The sequence below is a fragment of the Heloderma suspectum genome, chromosome 2 (genome assembly GCF_057233095.1).
Source record: "Heloderma suspectum isolate Gila_16-S chromosome 2, 16-S_ref, whole genome shotgun sequence".
Lineage (NCBI taxonomy): Eukaryota > Metazoa > Chordata > Lepidosauria > Squamata > Helodermatidae > Heloderma > Heloderma suspectum.
Window position 1 is genome coordinate 202783157 of NC_139459.1, and position 22071 is coordinate 202805227.

Consider the following 22071-nt stretch of genomic DNA (forward strand, 5'->3'; position numbering starts at 1 on the left):
AGGGTCCGGCCAGCCGAAAGCCGGTTATATACCCGGCACCGCCGCGAATGCCGGGAAGCCGGCTCGTGACGTCACTGAAGATCCCGCCCCCCCCTGCTCTAGATTCCAGTTCGAGCGGTCAGAAGATTCTCTCTTTTCCTTGTAGGCGGGGCTAAGACTGGGTATGTGAGTGTGCTGGGCCCTTTGGGAGTTGCAGGCGCTCCCCTGTATTATGCAGTTGGCCGGCCGGTGCGCCGGCTTTTCTTTTCCTTCAAGACCAAACTGAAGGGCCCCTCCTAGTCCTGGAGGTCGTCACTCCAGCTCAGTAGCTATGCTCTAAACCCTCTCAGAGGCCCCCGATCCCGTAGCAGCTTGTGGGGTTTCGCCCTCCGCCACAAATGCCTGGTTTTCCGTTTCACGCCCACGCAACGCAGAACTAGAGTCGACCACGCCTGCGCACACCATACTTCGCCAGTCTTGGGGGATTAGGTTGCTTTACTTGCGGGGAAAAACCTGACATCTTAGACACTTGCCCTGCATCCGCTTTTGCGGGAAAGAGGTCCCCCGGTATTATATGTTTAATAATAATTATGAGCTTCTCTACTTTAGGTGCTTTTTAAGTGTTTCCAGTGAAGGAACCCCTTGATAGCTTACCTACGGGTTTAGCTTTCCTTTGCAGTTGTCTGATGCCCCTTATGTATTCTAAAACGGGTGGGCAAAAGGCAGATCTCCAGATATTTTGGACTTCAACTCCTACCATCCCTAACCATTGGCCGTGCAGGCAGGGGCTTATGGGGAGAGCTGAAATCCAAAACTCCTCGAGGTCTCCTACCCACCCTGTTCTAAAGAACCCTCCCATTTAATGGATATGGATAAGGTTATTTCAAGCACTGGCTTTGCCACAATCCAGCAGCACGTTGAAGTCAGCGGATTTAACCTCAACTCCCCTCATGCTGGATTGTGGCCCATGTTAGGACATTTTTCTCTGCTTGACAACAAGCAGCAACTTGCACTAATGGACCATCACTGAGACGACGCTTTATTTCTGTGCCAGCTCAAATACCATGCTTTACTCTGCAGTCAGTTTACACTCAGCTGCCAGTAACCAAGTAATGTATATGCATGTATAAATCAGGCCTCAGGTAATCCAAGGGCAATGTTAGCAATTCATATACCATTTCCCTGCACCCAAATAAAACATAATCCACAATTTGTCTCCACCACCCTGATTTGGAAAAGTGTGTCTGGTTTAAGTCAATCATAAATGTGTCACCTTTAGCTGGACAAAACATATAACTACGACAAAGCTACACAAAATGTGTGAATAGAGACACAGGTGTTTTAGAGAGTTCTGGTTATGAAGTGGGAGATGTCCAGAATAATTTATAAATCTATTATGTAGTAGACAAAAGGATTATTGGATTCCCTGGGCAGCAAGTTACCACTGTTCTTCCAGTTGGACTGTTATGCCTTTAATAGCTATATAAGAAAATTTCAACAGATTTTTTCCTATCATTGCATCTCTCTGCTGAGAAAATGTGGATCTGCTGAATTTCTGTCTGTTATGCAAATCTGTTAAAGGCATAAGAGCCCTGCCAGAAAAATATATAACTACCCCCTGAGAAGCTTAATCCTCTAAAGCCTTTTAGACTGGCACAAGGGTACCTAACTGCAGTCCTATAAGGTTCCCACATTCCTTGCACAATGATAGGACCAGGGCATTAGTAATCTACATAATCATGCTCAACCTCATTTTAGTGACTGCATACATTGTGACTGCAAAGTGATGTTTCAGCAACGTTAGCAATATATCCATATGAGAGAGCAGGCCCACACTTTGTCTCTCTCTGCACGTTGGCTAAGAAAAGGGAACTGAGCAGAGAAATAAAAGTAGTAACAGTAATTTATTTTGTATGTGATAATAGTTCATAACATGAAATAGGGATAGGGGAAGCACCAATAATATTAGGGCAGCATAACCAATACTAGATAAACTCAGCATAGGATGGGGAAAAACAGCATGCGTACCTCTAGAGTCAAGGGGTGTAGAACCTCTGGGCCCAGGGAGATTCTACATGCAGCCCGTGGAGCCCCTTGGAGATAGCCACACTGCTATCTCCAGTCTGAGATTTCATTTCATCAGCGATAAGAGTGGAGATTCCCCTGGATGCTGCTCCCCCATTGGAGCCACTTTTCAGCACAGTGCTGAGTTTCCCTGCCGCCCACATCCCCACTGTTATCTCCACCAACAGTTGTCCTTTAGTCCCGCAAAACAGTTTATCCCTGCCCCAGATGATAAATGACAGCACCCATCACAGTCCCAGAATATCAGGGACCAAATTGCTGCAGCACAAGGAAGCACTGCAGAGACATAGAAAGTCCTGGTGCCAGCAACACCACAGCAACCCAGTAGGCAACCATGTCACTACCACAGGCCCATGCAAGCTGTAGCAAATGGGGTACACATAAGTCACACACAAGGCATAGGATCACACCATTCTGTTCCCATGATACAACACAAAGGGAACAAAGACAACCAGCTGGAAACAAGGTGGTAACACAAAAGGCTTGATTAGCTTTATGCAGGGGAAAGAGGATTGGAAACATTGAAAGGACAGAGTGTTTGAGGAGTACTCACACAAACAACAAATAGAAGCCACAAAGGCAAGTACAGCAATTATCAGATTTCCCACAGGACCTTTATGTCTCTGATAAATATTCCAGTGGGACTCTCAGTTCTTCAGCGATAAACAGCACCTTATATGTGCAGGAACAATCTATACTATTACAAACTCTAATCCATAAAGTTCAGATATCTTTCCCAAACCTGTAAAACTCAGAAATAAGGAAGCTAGTGGTATGGCATCACCATATTGGTGAGTTAGACCTCCACCTCTCCCACTCCTGTCCTAAACTTGGGTACTTGGAGTTACCATGGGCAGTGTGTGCATGTATGTGCACATGCGCATCCACATACACTAGTCCAGGTGTGAGCCATGTCTTCCCATACCAAAGAAGAACATCTGGACACAAATACAGGATTTTCTAATGGAATGAAACACACAGCAGTCTCCACAGACAAAACGCTCAAAAGTTCCTCCATTTCCAGCGATACTCAACTGTTCCCCTCAAAAATTCTCCACGTCCAGGGTCCCGTGTTTGCTGACCTTGCAGTACATTGCTGGGCTCGACCTGGCACTCGCGCCCAACGCACTAGTTGCGCCCCTCCCCGCTACACTCATTCCCTCGCCTTCTAACCGATAGCCAAGCGCTCAACGAGACAGACACAGGAGCTCTCCAGGCTGCCCCGGAGCCATTCTCTCCGATCTAGAACCATCCCGCCTCCCTTAATCTCAGACGTGCGTGAAAGCTGGCAACACCGTCGGCGTGGGGGCGCTGGGGTTTTTAAGTCGCTTTACGTCTTTCCAAGACGGACAAAGGTTCTGCAGTCTGAAATCCCTGGCGGTGAATCCAGGCATTGCTCAGCCATATAGACCCCGCACGCACCCAGCTTTATTCGTGAACACGACTCACGCACGTGCCGCCCCCCCTCTCGTCTAGATGGGACGTCAGCCACAAAGCTTATAGCGGATGACCTTGGGCCAGTCGCTCTCTAACCTACCTCACGAAACTGTTGTATCAAAGCGGGGGGGGGGGGGGATAACTATGTAGGGCGCCCTGTGGCCTCTGGAGGAACGGCAGGAGAAAAACATAATAAACAACATTATAGATATATAGTTACGAATAAAATGCAGGGCCCTGACCGGAAACGCAGCGCCTGTTATTATAGCCCCATGTTCTGTTACCTAGAATATATAGTGTGTAATATTTATATCGTGTGTGTGTGTGTGTGTGTGTATATATATATATATATATATATATATATAAAACGTATATTATAATCCGGATAACAGGCCAAGCACCTATAGTGAAAGGAGCAGCGCTCCCGCTCAGGGCGCTGCGTTGCGCGCGGCGCTCTATTTTGTCTTGGCGCCATCGTAAGAAACACGCCATTCATTCTCTCATCACCCGGCTCCATCCCCACGGCAACCAGACCCGGCTCAAAATAAACAAGCGCCCAACGCTTGACAAGTAGAACGCCGCGCCGGAACTAGGTTAACGACGGAAGGGCGGGGGAATGACGAGGGAGGCATGACGAATCTATGAAGACAGGGCAAGAGGAAGTTCCGCCTTTTCCACTTTTGGCTAGCCAATCGCAGCGCAGGAGGCCGTAGAGCGGCCAAGCGTTTAAATCTCTTGGGGCTTCGCCAAGGGGGCAGGGGGGTGTTTGGGTGTGGGTAGTATCGATTGCAGAAAGAAGTCTTCGCGTCGTAAAAGCGAATCGTGAAATGGGCAGCGCTGAGGAGAGAGGTGGGCGGGGACCCTCCATTGCGGGGGTGGGAGCCCCCCTCCATTGCGGGGGTGGGAGCCCCCCTCCATTGCGGGGGTGGGAGCCCCCCTCCATTGCGGGGGTGGGAGCCCCCCTCCATTGCGGGGTGGGAGCCCCCCTCCATTGCGGGGTGGGAGCCCCCCTCCATTGCGGGGTGGGAGCCCCCCTCCATTGCGGGGTGGGAGCCCCCCTCCATTGCGGGGTGGGAGCCCCCCTCCATTGCGGGGTGGGAGCCCCCCTCCATTGCGGGGTGGGAGCCCCCCTCCATTGCGGGGTGGGAGCCCCCCTCCATTGCGGGGTGGGAGCCCCCCAATGAGAGTCCCAATTTCTGTTTCTCGCTCTCCTTGCAGATCGATGCTAACGGGGTGGGTTCCTTGGTGTAAAACCACACAGAGTCTTGTGGTACCTTAAAACGAACACATTTATTCTGGTATAAAGCTTATGCCAGAATAAATGAGTTGGTCTTTAAGGTGCCACAACACTCTTCGTTGTTTTTTTTCTGTAATAGGCTAACACGGCTAATACTCTAGAAATTGGTACAAAACCGTATGCCTATTTCTAAGCCTCTAGTCCTGGAGAAACAGTGCTAATTTGTAGCTTCTGGATATATAAACTATCAGACAATTAGTTCTGTTGGTTTATTATAGCAAACCCAACACAGAGTTTGTGGAACCTTAAGAACTAGCAGACTTGTTGCGGCATGAACTTTTCTTGTAGAGTTGACCCTGCGTCATCAGATCTCATGAGGGGGAGGACCCTTGTCTGTGGAAGCTCATACTCTAGTAAATCTTTGTTGTTTTTAAAGTGCCACCTGACTCTTTTTTATTTTATTATTATACCATTCTGCCACGTATTTTTTACTCTTTTTTTGTTCTGGTGTGTGATTTAAAAAAAAATTCTTATACCTTGTCTGATGATGCAGTTGACAAAGGCAGCTTTTAAATATTTTGGTCTTCTGTATAGACTCGCAGTTGAAATTGGATCTGGTTGTATGGCTGCTTAAACTGTGACTTCCTACAATAAATACAAAGCCGTTTCCTTGCTCAGGTAATGTTTTGCTTCTAAGGCAAGACATTTTCCCATTCTTTTTTGTAATACCTCATATGGCCCTGTTCAGGAATATTCTGCATATAAACACACTTCTTGGTTTCTCTCATGTACTATTCAATTTGTTTTGCATTTTAGCAGAAATGCACTCCCAAGCCCTTCTTGTTCTCTTTGAATACCCAGTTTCCAAACTTTTTAGCTTATTTATTTATTGTGCTGGTATTTTACATTAGGCCTTTTCATTTGAAAGCAAGTTTTCCCTTTAAATTGTTCCTTTAAAAATTATTTTACTTATGTATGAATAACACTATCTGTTCTCTGTTGTTGTTCAGTCGTTAAGTTGTGTCTGACTCTTCGTGACCCCATGGACCATAGCAAACCAGGCCTTCCTGTCCTGCGCTCTCTCCCGGACTGTGCTCAAGTCCATATTCATTGCATCGGTGATGCTATCTAGCCATCTCATCCTCTGCCGTCCCCTTCTCCTTTTGCCCTCAGTCTTTCCCAGCATCAGGGTCTTTTCCAGAGAGTTTTCTCTTCGCATTAGGTGGCCAAAATGTTTGAGCTTCAGTATCTGTCCTTCCAATGAGCAGTCAGGGTTGATTTCCTTTAGCATGGACTGATTTGACCTCCTTGCAGTCCGAGGGACTCGTAAGAGTCTTCTCCAGCACCAGAGTTCGAAAGCATCCATTCTTCGACACTCAGCCTTATAGTCCAGCTCTCACAGCCATACGTTACTACTGGGAAAACCATAGCTTTGATGATACGAAACTTTGTTAGCAAGGTGATGTCTCTGCTTCTTACTATGCTGTCTAGGTGTGCCATAGCTTTCCTCCCAAGGAGCAAGCGTCTTTTAATTTCATGGCTACAGTCACCGTCTGCAGTGATCTTGGAGCCCAAGAAAGTAAAATCTGTCACTGCTTCCATTTGTTCCCCTTCTATATGCCAGGAAGTGATGGGGCCAGATGCCATGATCTTAGTTTTTTTAATGTTGAGTTTCAAACCAGCTTTTGCACTCTCCTCTTTCACCCTCAACAAGAGGCTCTTGAGATCCTCTTCGCTTTCTGCCATTAGGGTGGTATCGTCTGCGTATCTGAGGTTGTTGATACTTCTCCCGGCAATGTTAATTCCGACCTGTGATTCATCCAACCTGGCGTTCCTCATGATGTACTCTGCATATAAATTAAATAAGCAGGGCGACAATATACAGCCTTTTTGTACTCCTTTCCCAATTTTGAACCAATTGGTTGTTCCATGTGTGGTTCTTACTGTTGCTTCTTGTCCCTCATACAGGTTTCTCAGGAGGCACCTCAGGTCATACAGGTTTCTCAGGTGGTCTGGTACTCCCATCTCTTTAAGAATTTGCTGGAGTTTGTCGTGATCCACACAGTCAAAGGCTTTAGCGTAGTCAATGAAGCAGAAATAGATGTTTTTCTGGAATTCTCTTGCTTTCTCCATGATCCAGCGAATGTTGGCGATTTGATCTCTAGTTCCTCTGCCTCTTCGAAACCCAGCTTGTATTTCTGGTAGTTCTCACTTCACATGCTGCTGAAGCCTAGCTTGTAGGATTTTGAGCATAACCTTGCTGGCATGTGAAATCAGCACAATTGTGCGGTAGTTTGAACACTCTTTGGCATTGTCCTTCTTTGGAATTGGAATGTAAACTGACCTTTTCCAGTCTTGTGGCCACTGTTGAGTGTTCCAAATTTGTTTGCATATTGAGTGCAGCACTTTAACAGCATCATCTTTTAGGATTTTAAATAGCTCAGCTGGAATATTGTCATCTCCGCTAGCTCTGTTGTTACTAATGCTTCCTAAGGTCCACTTGACTTCACTCTCGAGGATGTCCGGCTCAAGTTCAGTGAACGCACTATCATGGCTATCAGGGACATTCAGATCTTTCCTGTATAGTTCTTCTGTGTATTCTTGCCACCTCTTCTTCATCTCATCTGCTTCTGTTAGGTCCCTGCCTTCTTTGTCCTTTACCATGCCCATCTTTGCACAAAACGTTCCCTTGAAATCTCCGATTTTCTTGAAAAGATCTCTAGTCTTTCCCATTCTATTCTTTTCCTCGATTTCTTTGCATTGTTCATTTAAGAAGGCCTTCTTGTCACTCCTTGCTATTCTCTGGAAATCTGCATTCAGTTGGATATATCTTCCCCTTTCTCCCTTGCTTTTCGCTTCCCTTCTTTCCTCAGCTACTCGTAAAGCCTCATCAGGCAGCCACTTGGCTTTCTTGCAGTTCTTTTTCTTTGGGATGGATTGAGTTGCTGCCTCCTGAACAATGTTATGGACCTCTGTCCATAGTTCCTCAGGTGCTCTGTCTATCAGGTCTAATCCCTTAAATCTATTGCTCACCTCCACTGTATATTCATAAGGGATATGATTTAGGTCATACCTGAATGGTTTAGTGGTTTTCCCTACGTTCTTCAATTTAAGCCGAAATTTTGCAACAGGAAGCTCATAATCTGAGCCACAGTCAGCTCCAGGTCTTGTTTTTACTGACTGTATAGAGCTTCTCCATCTTTGGCTGCAAAGTACATAACCAATCTGATTTCGATATTGACCATCTGGTGATGTCCATGTGTAGATTCGCCTCTTGTGCTGTTGGAAAAGAATGTTTGCTATGACCAGTGTGTTCTCTTGTCAAAACTCTATTAGCCTTTGTCCTGCTTCATTTTGTACACCAAGGCCATGCTTGCCTGTTATCCCGGTGATTTCTTGACTTCCTACTTTAGCATTCCAATCCCCTATGATGAAGGGGACATCTTTTTTTGGTGTTAGTTCTAGAAGGTGTTGTAGGTCTTCATGGAACTGATCAACCTCAGCTTCTTCGGCCTCAGTGGGTGGGGCATAGACTTGAATTACTGTGATGTTGAATTGTTTGCCTTGGATTCGTACTGAGATCATTCTGTCGTTTTTGAGATTGTAGCCCAGTACTGCTTTTCCCACCCCTTTATCGACTATGAGCGCTACTCCATTTCTTCTAAGGGATTCTTGCCCACAGTAGTAGATATGATGGTCACCTGAATTAAATTCGCCTGTGCTTGTCCATTTTAGTTCGCTGATTCCCAAGATGTCGATGTTCAATCTTGCCATCTCATGTTTGACCTAGGGATGGCGGAGAATTTCTCCACGAATCTTCGGGAGGCTGAGCGCCGAGGCATTCGGCCCCCTGAAAGTGTTGGGGAAATTCTCCGCCGGCCCCCCGCAACCCCCCCGGGATGGGACTTACCCATGGCCGAATGTAGCTCTCGGCGGCGGGTCCCGGTGGCGGTTCGTCGGGGGCGGGGGCGGTGGCCAGTCTCCCGACCTGCTGCCACCGCCGCCATTACAAAATAAAAAAGTAAAAAAAAAAACCCCACACCCGTGATAGGCTACGTGACGATTTACGTAGCCTATTACGGCTAGATTTCCAAAGTCAGCCGTGATAGGCTACGTAAATCGTCACGTAGCCTATCATGGGGGACTTTGGGGGGGGAAAAAAGCGCGTATGCAAATGGCGGCGGCCCATGGGCGCCACCATTTGCGTTCCTTATTTTGGCACGTCTAGTCTACATAAAGATTTACGTAGACTACGGCGAAAATAAGGGAACGCTATTTGCGTTGCCCTTATTTTCCCTGTAGTCGACGTAAATCTTTACGTAGACTAGACGTGCCAAAATAAGGAATGCAAATGGTGGCGCCCATGGGCCGCCGCCATTTGCGTACGCGCTTTTTTTTTTCCAAAGTCACCCGTGATAACGTAGCCTATCACGGCTGACTTTGGAAATCTAGCCGTGATAGGCTACGTTAATCGTTACGTAGCCTATCACGGGTTTTTTTTTCCCCCACTTTTTCTTTCGCGGCTGGGGAGACGGGGCGCTTCTCCCCGGCCTGAATTTCGGCTGGGCGAGGCAGGGCGCCTCCCTCCCCGGCCTGAATTTCGGCCGGGCGAGGCGGGGCGCCTCCCCCCCTCGCCTGAACTTCAGGGGGAGAAGCGAAGCGCCTCCCCCCCACCGCGAAGCAAGCTGCGGGACAAGGTAAGTCCCTTTCATACATCCCTAGTTTGACCACCTCCAGCTTACCTTGATTCATTGATCTTACATTCCAGGTTCCTAGACAATATTGTTCTTTACAGCATCGGACTTTCTTTTCACCACCAGACACATCCACAGCTGAGTGTCCTTTTGGCTTTGGCTGAGCAGCTTCACTCTTTCTGGCGCTACTTGGAAATTCCCTCTGCTCTTCCCCAGTAGTATATTGGACACCTTCCGACCTGAGGGGCTCATCTTCCGGCGTCGTATCTTTTAGCCTTGTGATACGTTCCATGGGGTTTTCTTGGCAAGAATACTGGAGTGGGTTGCCATTTCCTTCTCCAGTGGACCACATTTTGTCAGAACTCGCCACCATGACCTGTCCGTCTTGGGTGGCCCTGCACGGCATAGCTTATGGCTTCATTGAGTTACGCAAGCCCCTTCGCCACAACAAGGCAGTGATCCATGAAGGAGTTCTCTGTTTAGGTAGGAGATAATTGTGCTGATTTAGTGTTGTCAGAAGTTGAGTTCCCATCCAGAGTAGTTCCAGGGGAGTAGCAGTGTTGGACTTAGTCCCGTGTGTTTGTGTGCACATGGGCATCCAGGTTTGAGCAAGCTGTTTTTTTAAAAAGACTACTGCTTTAGAGCATCTCCAGACTGTAAATGTGAACTGTTTTTAACAGTCAATCCCTCTTCTCAAAGAATGTTGGGAATTGTAGTTCTGTAAAGGAGGAGGTTACTCAGGATTTCAAACAGCATCTCACCAAGTGATACTTCTGCAGAGGGGTGGGAGGAGGACCCATGACAGTTAGCGATATAAAACTGATTGTAGGATTGTAGTGTAGATAGGGTTTTGATAAACAAGCAAACAGACAACGTACAGAAGTTGAATAAAGCTTTGAGCTTGTCCATGCTACTACTTTGCCCAGGAGCTATCTGTTTGCTATACAGAAGTGGCATTGTGGGAACAGGTAGCGCTGTGCGTGTGTGTGTGTGTGTGTGTGTGCGTGCGCGCGTTCACTCACTTTTCTACAAATATATGCTCTGTTATAAAGGCAGTATTAATTCTGGAACAAAAACACATTTATTTTGTTTTACCAGCAGGCCCTCGTGGTAAAGTTAAAATTTGTCTATACATAAAAATGGGATAGGGAAGGATAAATTTGAACTACTGAATGACTGGTGTCCCCTTCGAAACATCTAAACTTGTGGCTTTGCTTTCAGACTGTTTTGTTCTGTTGGTTACTTAAATATCCTGGTTAGACTTCTTTCATTTAGAAGAAAAATATTCAAAATGGTTTGAAATGGGAAGCCTTTCAGCCTTGTGGAACTTTCAAGGACAAAAGTTGCCAATATACCTCTTTTCAAGAGAGGCTATTGGTTATGACAACCATCCTACACGTGTTGTTCTCCAGATGTTTTCAACTACAACCATTGGCCATGCTGGCTGGTGCTGATGGGAATTGAAGTAAGGCAGGTACCAGGTTGGGGAACACTGGTTTATGGGATCAGTTGTGTCCCAAAATAAGGAAGACACATTATCTTTGGAGTAGGTTAGGATTGCACTGTGACGATCTCCTGTTCTTCGAAAACTGATGTATAATGCTTTCCTAGGTTTTTGTCTTGGCTTTCTCACTTGGAACTTGTGTAAGGTACTGTTTGGCATTGAAATTCAGGATCTGTTGCTTGCATCTTTTTTCATAGACTTGGATAGTGACCAAACAGAAGGGAAAATCTGCAACATGCTACCCAAGTGCCTCAGTGTTCTGTATTTTAAGGGTTTGTTTACTTGTGTTCTGTATTTGAAACAATAACTTGGCAGGTTCTCTTATCTACTCATATTTCCAGATATTTTAAGACAGGATGCTTACCAAAGCATTGTTAATAGCTTTTGATCAGTGTTTGTTGGTACTAAAATTAGAAATGGTTGAAAAGCGCCTTATACGTTTCCCAAGGTGTGGTACCAAAACTGGTCCATTACATTAAAGTGGTTCCAACAGAAGGCACATGACACAGTGGCATTGCAACCTTTATCAGTCGCCAAAATGTGTTTTAGTCCTCTTCTGCTACAGTACACTATAGTGTCAACAAAATGCTAGGTGCTAGACAGAATAGTGAAATTATATTTGATTGTATCAAACATTACGCTAGCAGAAAAAATGCAAGAGTTGGTGCTGTTCTGTTAGTGGTTGCACGACCCCTATCAGAACCAGCGCAACTAGCAGAAGCAACACATAATCTCATGAAGTTGCAATGAATTATGCAACAGCTTGTGCAAGGGGAATGAAAGCACTGGATTTGATACTTGGGCAAGGATAAAAATAGGGTTTCTGCAAATAGTAGAACCTTTGTCCTAGCAGAACGACACTATTAGATACAACTCAGTGTTCCTTCCCAAAGGACTTGTATTCAAAGAAACAGGGGCAAGACGAAGATGAAAGAAAAGTCAGATCCTTACTTATGGATGGCATGCACCTGAAGTGTGATCACCTCTTGTTACTTTTTTCTTTCTAGCAATCCATCCAAGCACCAAAACTGTAGATAGCCTGTAGATATTAAGTCAAAGAATTAAAAGTGCCATAAATTCCTTCTTTAACTATCTGTGACATCATACAGTTGATGTGACCCTTTAACGCCTTCAACTAGCCACACCTGGCTGATGCATGAAATGAATGTTACATTTTAGGCTAGTATTTTATAAATATTTATAATGGTAGATTGCATAATAAGTTTTGAAAATTAGCATGTGTCTCACATTTTGGTATATTTAATTTTTTCATCAGTTTAATCTTACTAACCTTGATATTTCCAAAAGTGTTTGATCTTGGCCCCTAGATGTTAATTTTTCCACCAAGATCAGTGAGGAAGTTGACCCATCATCAGCTACAGAAATAGTTTTAAAGGAACAGATATACCAACTTAGGCTGCAATCCTATATCACTTACTGGGGAGTAAGCCCTATTGAACACAATAGGACTTCTAAGTAGACATGTATAGGATTGCGCTGTTAATTGCTGGTGATTACTCTATGAATTATTAGTGATTGATAAATGGCAATTTTGAGATCGATATGGGATCTAAAATAAATTTTAAAAGAGTATGGGGAATGGAATGTAGATATTGAAGATGAGACAGCTTTAAAAATAATACAGAGATGGTAGCTGACTCCGGTTAGGCTAGCCTATATAAACAAATCATTCTCCACTAATTCTTGGGAGAGGAAGTGGTCAGAACGGTACCTTTGTGCATATGTGGTGGGACTGTGAGAAAGTTGCAAAATTTTGGTAGAGAATATTTCATGAAATATCACTTACTTGGGGAAAAGAGATTTCTAAAACACCCTAAGTTGGCTTTAGTCAACCTATACTATGGGGAAAATCAAAATATATTGAATAAAAACTTGGTAGGTTTTTTGTTAGCTGCAGCAAGATTGCTAATATCCAGGAAGTGAAAAGACACTTAACTATTGCAAGTTGATATAACATAACATGAGAAATTGCCGTTTCAGAAAAACTCTCAGAAAAACTGAGATTTATAAAGGGCGTTTTATAAAAAAGAATTATAAAAAAGAAGGAATCGTTTCATATGCACTGGCGGCCTTTTATTATACATGCAAATATATCTACAATGAGGACTAAAGTACCCAGCACATTTGAAACGCTTTGGCGGAGTTGAAGAAATAAGTTAATGAAATTTATGTGTTAATTTTCATCAAGGACAATAAACGTTTATACCTAAGGACTCACCTTGCTGATTGGGTTTGATAAAACTTTCCCAGCGGGTTGTTGTGGGGGGTAGAGGAGTGTTGTTGTTGTTGTTTTGTTTTGTATTGTATTGTTTTTGTTCTTAGTAAGCAAAATAAAATAAAAAAAAATTAAAAGGAAGGATTGTTGAAAAGAGAGAGTGGGAATGTTGAAAAGAGAGAGTGGGAATAGGAGGTAGGTAGGCAAATATATTTGCAAAGTAGGTGAAAAGAGGGAGGGAGGAAGAAGCTGACAGGGAAAGATATACTAAGTGGTTAAGGGCACAATCCTAGCGGGATAGGCAGCTGCCTCTGAACTTGGAGGCGACTGCTTATCCAATGAAGGGCAGGAGAAATGTGGAGGGGGTTGTCCCCTCCGCACTTCAGCTGCTTTGCATTCGCAGCTAGACAGCAGATTTTGGCTGCCTAGCCGTGGGGGGTGGACGCTGGACGATGCATAGGAAGTGTGAGAACGGCACTTCTGCCCTCCCCGCCCCCAGTTTTCGCTGCTCTGTGCTCTTCTTCCGAGTGCGGGGCCATTCCATGCTCATGCTCAGAGGTCGGTTCCTGGGAACCGACCTATCTTACGGTCATCTAGCTGCTGACTAGTGGCTATAGGATTGCGCCCTAAAACAAGGAAGGAAGGATTTTTGGAAAGAGAAATTGGGGACCATCATGTTATGGACAGATATAGAGAGATATATTTCAGTAATTACAACTGAATCTTAAACCGCTGAAAAACTTTTGTGGATAAATATAAGGTTATTAATATACTGAAACTCCTGTGATCCCAGTTGACCGTAATTGGATTTCCTATGTAATGTTTGTGTTTAAATAAATAAATTATAAAAAAAAGATAAATGGCAAGTTTGGACCCTAGTTTGTTAATTCAGTAAACACAGCAGATTTCTGTTTTTAATGCAGATCAAAAAGTATCTAAAGTCCTATTTAGAGCCCTTGGTATAAGGTTCAGAGTCTCTCTTCATGCAAACAAACACATCCTGTAGTTCTCTGCTAAGTCATAATGTTTCTCCTCTTTATTTTAATGTAGAATGGGTCAATGTCGCCAATGATCTTCTGACAAAATGTAACATAGATCTGCATATTAATAATCTCTCCGACTGTGGAGCTAAAGTGTTTATTCACCTTTATGAGTCCATACTGGGAGAGAGAGTACCAGGTAAGAATGCAGGCGCCCTACTGTTTCTTAGATTTCTAAGACAATGGCTTTTTCAGGCATCTGTATGCACATTTGTAATGTATAGCAATGTAGTGAGTACAGTTGGATGTATGTGGGCAACATATAGTTTGTGTCCAAGGGTTTTTAATAACATACTGGGAACATATTTACAATTTTTTAAAAGCTGAACTCTCCTAGTTGTAACTAAATGTAAAGGAAAATACGTTCTAAACTTAGGAACCAGAAGTAAAAAATGAATAGACTTTTAATTCTGAACTAATCTCAGACCTTTGGATATTCTTCTAGCCGTTTCACCCCATTCTCCTCCCAAATATTTCCTCTGTCTTCCTGCCCTCCATGTCTGGAACGTCCAAAGCCACTTTCAGGATAGCGCTGTGTCTGAGCTAATTGATAGCTGAAGGCTGCAGTCTTACATTCGCCTGGGAGTAAGTGTCATTGAACTCAATGAGGCTTATGTCTGATTAAACATGTATAGGATTGCAGCCACTAGATCTACTGAGATGATTCAGTCAGATTTGACAGAATCGTCTTTTATTTATCCAATCACAAAATACCTGGGAAAGTGAGTGTAAGCATCCACTTCAGTATATAAGTATTTATAGCACTGCATGTAATAAGAGTTCACTATTCCCATGTGTCAATCTGCTGTTATATATGCTTCTACAAGTTTACTTATGTGAAAAGATCTGTGCAGACTTGCTCTCAGATTATACAAGAAGTAGATAATTTCTGCGGCTTATTCAGAATACTGTTCTGTGCAGTAATAGTATGATGCAATTCCATTATTTTATAGATTTCATAGCTATACCTAGTTGCCAAGAAGATGACGCACATAATGTTCAGGCAGTAATAGATTCTTTGGCATTGGACTACTTGCAGGTCAGCTTATCACATATAACTGGTGGGTACCCTTAATTTAAGCATGTTGGGAAAATGCATTTATTATCTTTTGTGAACACTGTCCACTTCATCAGATGTAGTCCACAAAAGCTTATACCATAATAAAGTTATTAGTCTTTAAGGTGGTGCAAGATTCTTTGTTATATAGAGTCAGTGGAGCTACATGTGAATGCATGTCTGGCTGTGGTCAGCAAGAATGTATTCATGTTGGCTGCATATAAGTCTGAATCTGCAATATAGAGAACTTGTGTGTCAGTTTTTAAGGCTAGGATTCTAGGCTTGCTTGTTTGAAAGTAAAACCTGTGTAGTCATAGTCAGTCGATTTATTTGTATACCTCATTTTCCACAATACGTTGTGCTCAAAGTGGTTCACAAAACAAGCGCATTCTGGTGGGAAGGCAATCTTTTTCTGATTATAAACACAGGGGGTTGGATCCAGATTTAGGCACATTCAGCTGGACTGGCATATCATGTAAGGAGCTTGCACTTGGTCATAATATTGTTATAATTTTATTAATATTTTAAAAATATTTTTAGCTAGCAGGCAGAGTGAAGGCTGACAGTATAAACTAAATTGAAATTACAAGACAATGTTTTAAGCAATGCTCTGATGGTGCCAACTGACACTCCTGTAGCGTGTGCCTGTTTTCCTTAGTAGTATTAAGTGATGCTCATGGAAGGTGGCTACAGCTGATGTTCAGGGATTCCCCCTTCCCCCAACACCACAGCTTACCCCATGCAGCAGGGTCCCCTGACCCTCTGTGTAGTATTCTCAGGGGGCTGGAGGGACTGCTGTGGGGAGAAGGGGGAGGGGACATACACTTCCACCAGCCCAGTTTCATATGCCTAACTCTGGGTCTAACCCCATATTATTTATAATTGGGAAAAGATGAACTTCTGACCAGAATTTGTCAATTTTCATAGTGGAGCTAGCTCATTTGGGGGCAGTGATTAATCTCTGTAGGACTTAAATTCAATGTTTTAGGATCTCAGTCACTGAAAATACATCGCAGGCAGCAGGAAATACAAGGAGTTACCTAAACAGAGACAGTCTCAGTTTTGAATGATGGCCATTTTCAGGGGACTGCTATCTTTAGCACCATGGGGAGGGCCAAGGCCTACAAATGCAAGTCAGAAACAGTTCTTCCTCTCCTGGTAGAGCAGATTCACCTAGATGGTGGTGGGGAACTGGGTCCCGATGAGCCTGCAGGAATGGATGCTGCACCCACAGTGGGCTGGATTTTCAGCTAGCTGATCAAGTGAAGACACAGAGTTAGCACCCCCTGCTTCTATCCTTGCAGGGGTGGGGGATGTGTGGCCCTCCAGATGTTGCAGATCCTGCCAGTTCTTGCCAGCATAGCCAATGGTGAGGAATGATGGGAGTTGTGGTCCAGCAACATCTCGCAGGCTACACGTTTCCTATCCCTGATTTAAGGTCTATGACTCAGAGGCGTAATTACTGGAATGACATTGTGAGTATCCCTTTCAGCCCAGTGCTTCATAGAGTGTTTTTAAATGTTTTCCAAGTGCCTCCAAATTCAAAAAGAAGGCTTGGGGATTTGGAGTGAGGAAAGGCAGCTGCCTCTGCAGGGTTTTCTCTTGCTAAAAGTTTCTCTTTCAGAGTCAGAACAAACATCCAGTAATTGGAATGAGCATCCCAATGGAGAACTGTCTACTACACCAGCCGCCCCCAACATGGCACCTTCGCGATGTGTAATCCCCAGTCAGCATGCTGGATGGCGATTATGGGCGTTATAGCCTGACACATCTGCAGGGCACCAGGTTGGGGCTCTCCTACGCAAAACGAGTGTTGCTGCAGTTTAAGGGATGTGAGTTTAAGCTGGACTTCAGACACGTGCTTGTACTCCAGCCTCGTCCATCATTATCCCTTTTTAAAAAGGCATACACCATCCATGTCTTTTCCTTCTCTGCCGAGGTATTAACATAGATTTCTGTTAAGGAGAGAACATCGTGAAAAGCAATAAGGAGTCCATTAGAAATCTCTTGGAAATATTTGATGGCTTGCTTGAATACCTTACGGAAGAAATCAGCGAGACTGCTTCTCAGGATGGCGGTGAGAGAAAGGACATAGTAAATGGCATGTGCTACTTCTGTGGTGATAGGCAGTTCTGTTTTATTTACTTGTATGGTCTTGTATTCCTTTCTACCGATAGAGGGGTTGGTGGGGAACACAGCTGGGAAAAAAGTACATTACACACCATACTTGAACACCAGCCACCAATGTGACTTCCACTGATTTGGAAGTACAGTCAGGTTGGAACTTTATGTTACAAAGAACACTGGGCTGCCACGAAAAACATCAGCCCCATCTCAGATTCCTCTCTTCTCCTCCATAAGGTCTAGTTCTGCTTTCCCCAATGTTGTGCCCTTCGGCATCACGACATCCAAGACACCTTCAGCAAACCCAAGGCCCCCTACCTCTGATGGAATTTTGCCGGGCATGCTGGAAAGTGAAGTGCTGTCCATCAGCTGCCCAGCATCTTCAATTCCCCAGAATGCTCTGGGCTCCACGTGGATGGAGGGATTGTGGAGTGACCCAGGGAAATGAGAATGGAGCAGCGGTGGTAGTGGTGGTGGTGGTGACACAGTGGGTGGCATGGGACACAGAGAGAGGAGGAGATGGGAGACACAGCAAAAGAGAAAGAAGGCATATGCACGTACACACACACACACACACACACACACACACTGAATCCACTAAAATGAATCCTCTTGTATCTGCATAGTCTTTCCATGGGATCCATGCAAACCTGCCATCAAATTACAGATGACATCTGTCTCTATAAAATGAACAATAAAAAACAATGGATCTTGTGCTTTCTAGTGCTGCCATGGCACAAAAACATAGAACTGAGCCACAGATCCTTAATGGATCCTTGTGGTTTACAAGTGATTACCCCCTGAACTGCTATCAAATCGTAAGTCACCTCTGTATGCACAGATGTGTTCTGGGATTTGATAGTGGTTTTGTTTGCATCCCGTGTACAGATCTTGATGGTCCATGAGGATCATTACTTTGGATCCATGTTTTTGCCCCTAGTGGCGCTGGCAAGCACCAGCACTGTGATTTTTTTCTGATGCAGACTATAGACATCAAGGTAAGCTTTAGTTTGATGGTGTTCTTGCAGGGGGGCTCTCACCACATGCAATAATCATGCAAATTTAAGAGGATCTGTTTTAATTTTGCAGAGTCTGGCTTTCACACAGATTCTATGATAGATCAGGGGTAGGGGTGGCAAGGATGTTGCTTTCTCTGTGTGTGTGTGTGTGTGTGTATGGGGAAGTGCCCTGAGTGGGAATGAGAAGTGATCCAGAGGCAGCATCCACAGCAGTTTCTCAACAGTGCAAATGTATTTACAGGCTTTTCTAGTTCATCTTATCCCATTTTGCACTGTTATATATTTCCTGGGGAAACGTGCAACATCATGACTTCACAACACAAGGCAGGCTGAGCTAGACTTTAAGAAGAGGAGGGAGGCAAGCCCTCCCTCCTTTAGGTGATAGCCCAAAGTTCTTTGTATTGTGTGGCTTTGCCCTTAGCTAGGACTGTAGGAATGAATTCTTTGGGACCCTCAGAAGGGTCTGAATGGGAGATTTCCTAGGAATTATATATAAAACCCTTTGAGTTTCTTGAAGGAAGAGCCAGATCTGTAACAAATATGTTGAGCAGGTGCCAGGACTGCCTCTTTGCATGTTTTTTTTCCTTGAGTAATTACGTACGAACTGAACAGTGGCCTGGTTCGCATGTAACAACAACCCATGGGTTGTTTAAAACATGAGTTGTCTTGCCGAACAGCAGCGAGTGAGTGCACTGCCTCCTGCGTGCTCGTTGCTTCCACTTTCCATTAACAGTTCAGGAAATAGATTCCTGGATTGTTATCATGACATCTCAACCCGGAAATTCTGGGTTGTTTAGGGGTTAAACAATCCAGAGTTGACCCATGGTTTGTTGTTGGGTTAACTCTGAGTTGTTTGACCCGTAAACAACCCAAAGTTTCCGGGTTCAGATGCTAATTGAAAGTGGAAGCAACAAGTGTGTGGGAGGTATCTTGCTTGTTCGCTTCCACTTAATATCAGCAATTCCTGGCTTAAACAATCCAGGAATTGCCATTAAGTGCAGCCCGGTCATTAAATCCAATGCTTAGAGCTTTTTCTTTTTCAAAAATATTTTGATTGAGTTTTTCCAAATGCAACAGGAACAACCTTGAATCTGTAACATTAAACATATAACAAACTCTGCTCTGCCAATGAGTCATAGATGAGGTTTTGCAAGTGATAGATGAGGAGCATAAGAAGACAGTTGACAGAATGTAATGCACTAGACGCTGCCCTAGAGATGTCAGGGACTGAAACTGGGAGCTTTTTACATTCAAAGCTTATATTCTACCACTGAGCTACACCAGTAGCGTAATACTTTTCCACAACACTCAGCAAAAGTGATATAAGATTTGGTTCAGTCTTGCATTTTCAGCACCACTGGCCCTGACTTGGAACTTAAAACATTAACCTTATGGTCCCTTTAGCTGAATGTCCTTGTTGTAACAAAAACTATTTCTTTTATTTTCTATGGAAAACCATTCTAAATGTGTTAATGAACAATTGTTTTTTTTTATAAAACACTCATCCCAAGGTGATCTAGCCTGTCAGATGTAAAAGTATGAAACAGCTGGTACAGGGTGATCCTGGATTAGACCTTCATAACAGTGCCAGCACACCTTACATAAGTAGATGATGGATCATAAAAGCCACTGTGCTAGTAAAGTATGAGACAATAAGATTTTGCTGTGTTAGTCATACGCTGGCAGAGCTGCCAGTGCAGGATGAAGAGAGTGGGGTGGTTTGTAACTTTCATCTTCGTGGCAGGCAGAGAACTGTCTAGTTCTTTGCTCATAATGCTGTTCTTTATAAACAGATGCTCTTAGCCAGCCGGCTAAAGATGAAGTCCAGAGTGCTTGTCTGGAAGAGCAAGAAGATGGCCATGATGCACCACTTCCCTCTCTGAAACTGCCATCAACTGTGGGGTAAGGCAGGTAGTTGCCAGCACCTTCACTGGGTTACATAGCTCTTAACATGTTAGTAACATGCATGTAAATCATAGCGGGGTGTCCTCTTGTTGCAGGGGTGATGATCAAATCAATTGGCCATGCTGGCTGGGATTTATGGGAATTGTAGTCCAACACATCTGGAGGGCACCAGGTTGGGCAAGGCTGAATTAAGTAGCAGATTAGCATCTCTTTAACTTTTAAGACCAAAAGTTTATCTGAACATGCTCCCACCTAACCAGCAAAAAAATATTTCAGAGGGAGCTGGATTCTCTCCGAAAAAAACCCTTGCATAGCCTTTCAAATTATTTACAATTAAATGCAAGCTGGAGAAGGTTTTTTATCACTATGAGTTAGGTGTATTTTAGATCCTAAGCTGTATGTAGCTCAAGTTCATACAAGCTGCAACTATAAGCAGATTTCCCTAGAAGTTAGCTTGGTTAAAATTGAGCTGTGAGGCTGTAATTCTAAAAACCCGTTGACTGCATTCTGGTGCACATTTACTTGGAAGCATAAACAAGCATAAGATAAGAACACACTGTAACTTTATTGGGAATTGAGCTTTCTTGAACTTACTTTGGAATAAACATGATTATGCTTAAGCTTTAAAGGGAAATTAGAATGCAGCAACCCTAAGTAAACCTGTTTCTTTGGAAATTAAATCAGACATTTCATCAAATGTGATGAAATTCTTCACGGCTGATAGCTTACAAGTATTAATAGTTGCATGTAACTAATTAGCAAACTTGAATTACAAATAAAACTAGATTTCACTGCATTTTATACGATGAAACTGTTGGAATTCGTTTTTATAAATGCAGATGGAAGAGAAGTAGTGTTTTGCAAAAACAGAATGATGAGTAGTCCAGAGAAATCAATGTACTTTAAGGTATCTCCCTCATTTTGAAATACTTTAACTTTTTAGCAGTGAATAACTTCCTGACATTTGTATTCTGGCTGGTCTTTGAATGTTCTTACCATAAGTGAAATCAATCTTGAGCCAGATAACTCAAATTTAGGAAGTTATACCCTCATCTGTAGGAAAGACATGTTTCTTAGGGCGCAATCCTGTGGCCTCTAGTCAGTGGCTAGACAGCCATAGGATAGGTCAGTTCCTAGAGAATTGACCCCCACCCCCTTCTGCGCTGCCTTGTAGGTGGCGCGGATTGGCCCTGCACTCCGCACTCATAAGAGCAGCACAGAGCTGTGAAAATGAGGTGTTCCCGGGGGCAGGCCGGGGAGGTCGGAAATGCCGGCATGATGCATCCTGTGTGTTGTCCAGCCGCCACTTCCCATGCTCCAAGTTCCTGTAGCTAGACAGCTGAAATCGGTTGTCTAGCTGCAAAAGCAGGGCGGGGGGAGCGAGGAGGAGGTCCGTTCGTCACCACTCCTCCCACCCTGCATTGGATAGGCAGTCACCCCTGGGCTCAGAAGTGACCGCCGATCCACATAGGATTGCTCCCTCCAATATTAAATAGAGACTTGCTGCAAATACTCCCAACAGAATGAGTGTTATGTTTATTGCATATAACAGTTTATTTCATTATGTTTGTTATGCTGAGAACAAGTGGCTGGCTAAAGCAGTGAAATGTAGCATCTCTCGCTAGCATAGCTTGTACACTGAGGCATTGTGTACATTGTTCACTGAGGCATTGAACCTATTCCTTCATGTGTAGAATGTTTCTATTTTATTCATTCAAAGTATTTTAAAGGCGCTTTTAGGGCTACGTCCTCTG

The 22071-nt window shown here is 44.0% G+C and overlaps 1 protein-coding gene across 9 annotated transcripts in view; it reads left to right on the top strand.

The window, feature by feature from the left end:
* The first annotated feature begins 4197 nt into the window (after positions 1 to 4197).
* CEP95 (centrosomal protein 95) overlaps positions 4198 to 22071 on the top strand; it is a 37914-nt gene continuing 20040 nt past the window's right edge. For 4 of the 9 annotated variants that reach the window (XM_084837432.1, XM_084837435.1, XM_084837428.1 and 1 more), the window contains exons 1-4: positions 14065 to 14351; positions 15166 to 15273; positions 17233 to 17346; positions 20206 to 20314. In XM_084837432.1, the coding sequence (XP_084693558.1) occupies positions 14156 to 14351; positions 15166 to 15273; positions 17233 to 17346; positions 20206 to 20314 (527 nt within the window). In that variant the 5' untranslated portion in view covers positions 14065 to 14155. Of the gene's footprint in view, positions 4351 to 14064; positions 14352 to 15165; positions 15274 to 17232; positions 17347 to 20205; positions 20315 to 22071 lie in introns of those variants that run through there. The other 5 variants (XM_084837434.1, XM_084837436.1, XM_084837430.1 and 2 more) reach the window with 3 other exon arrangements.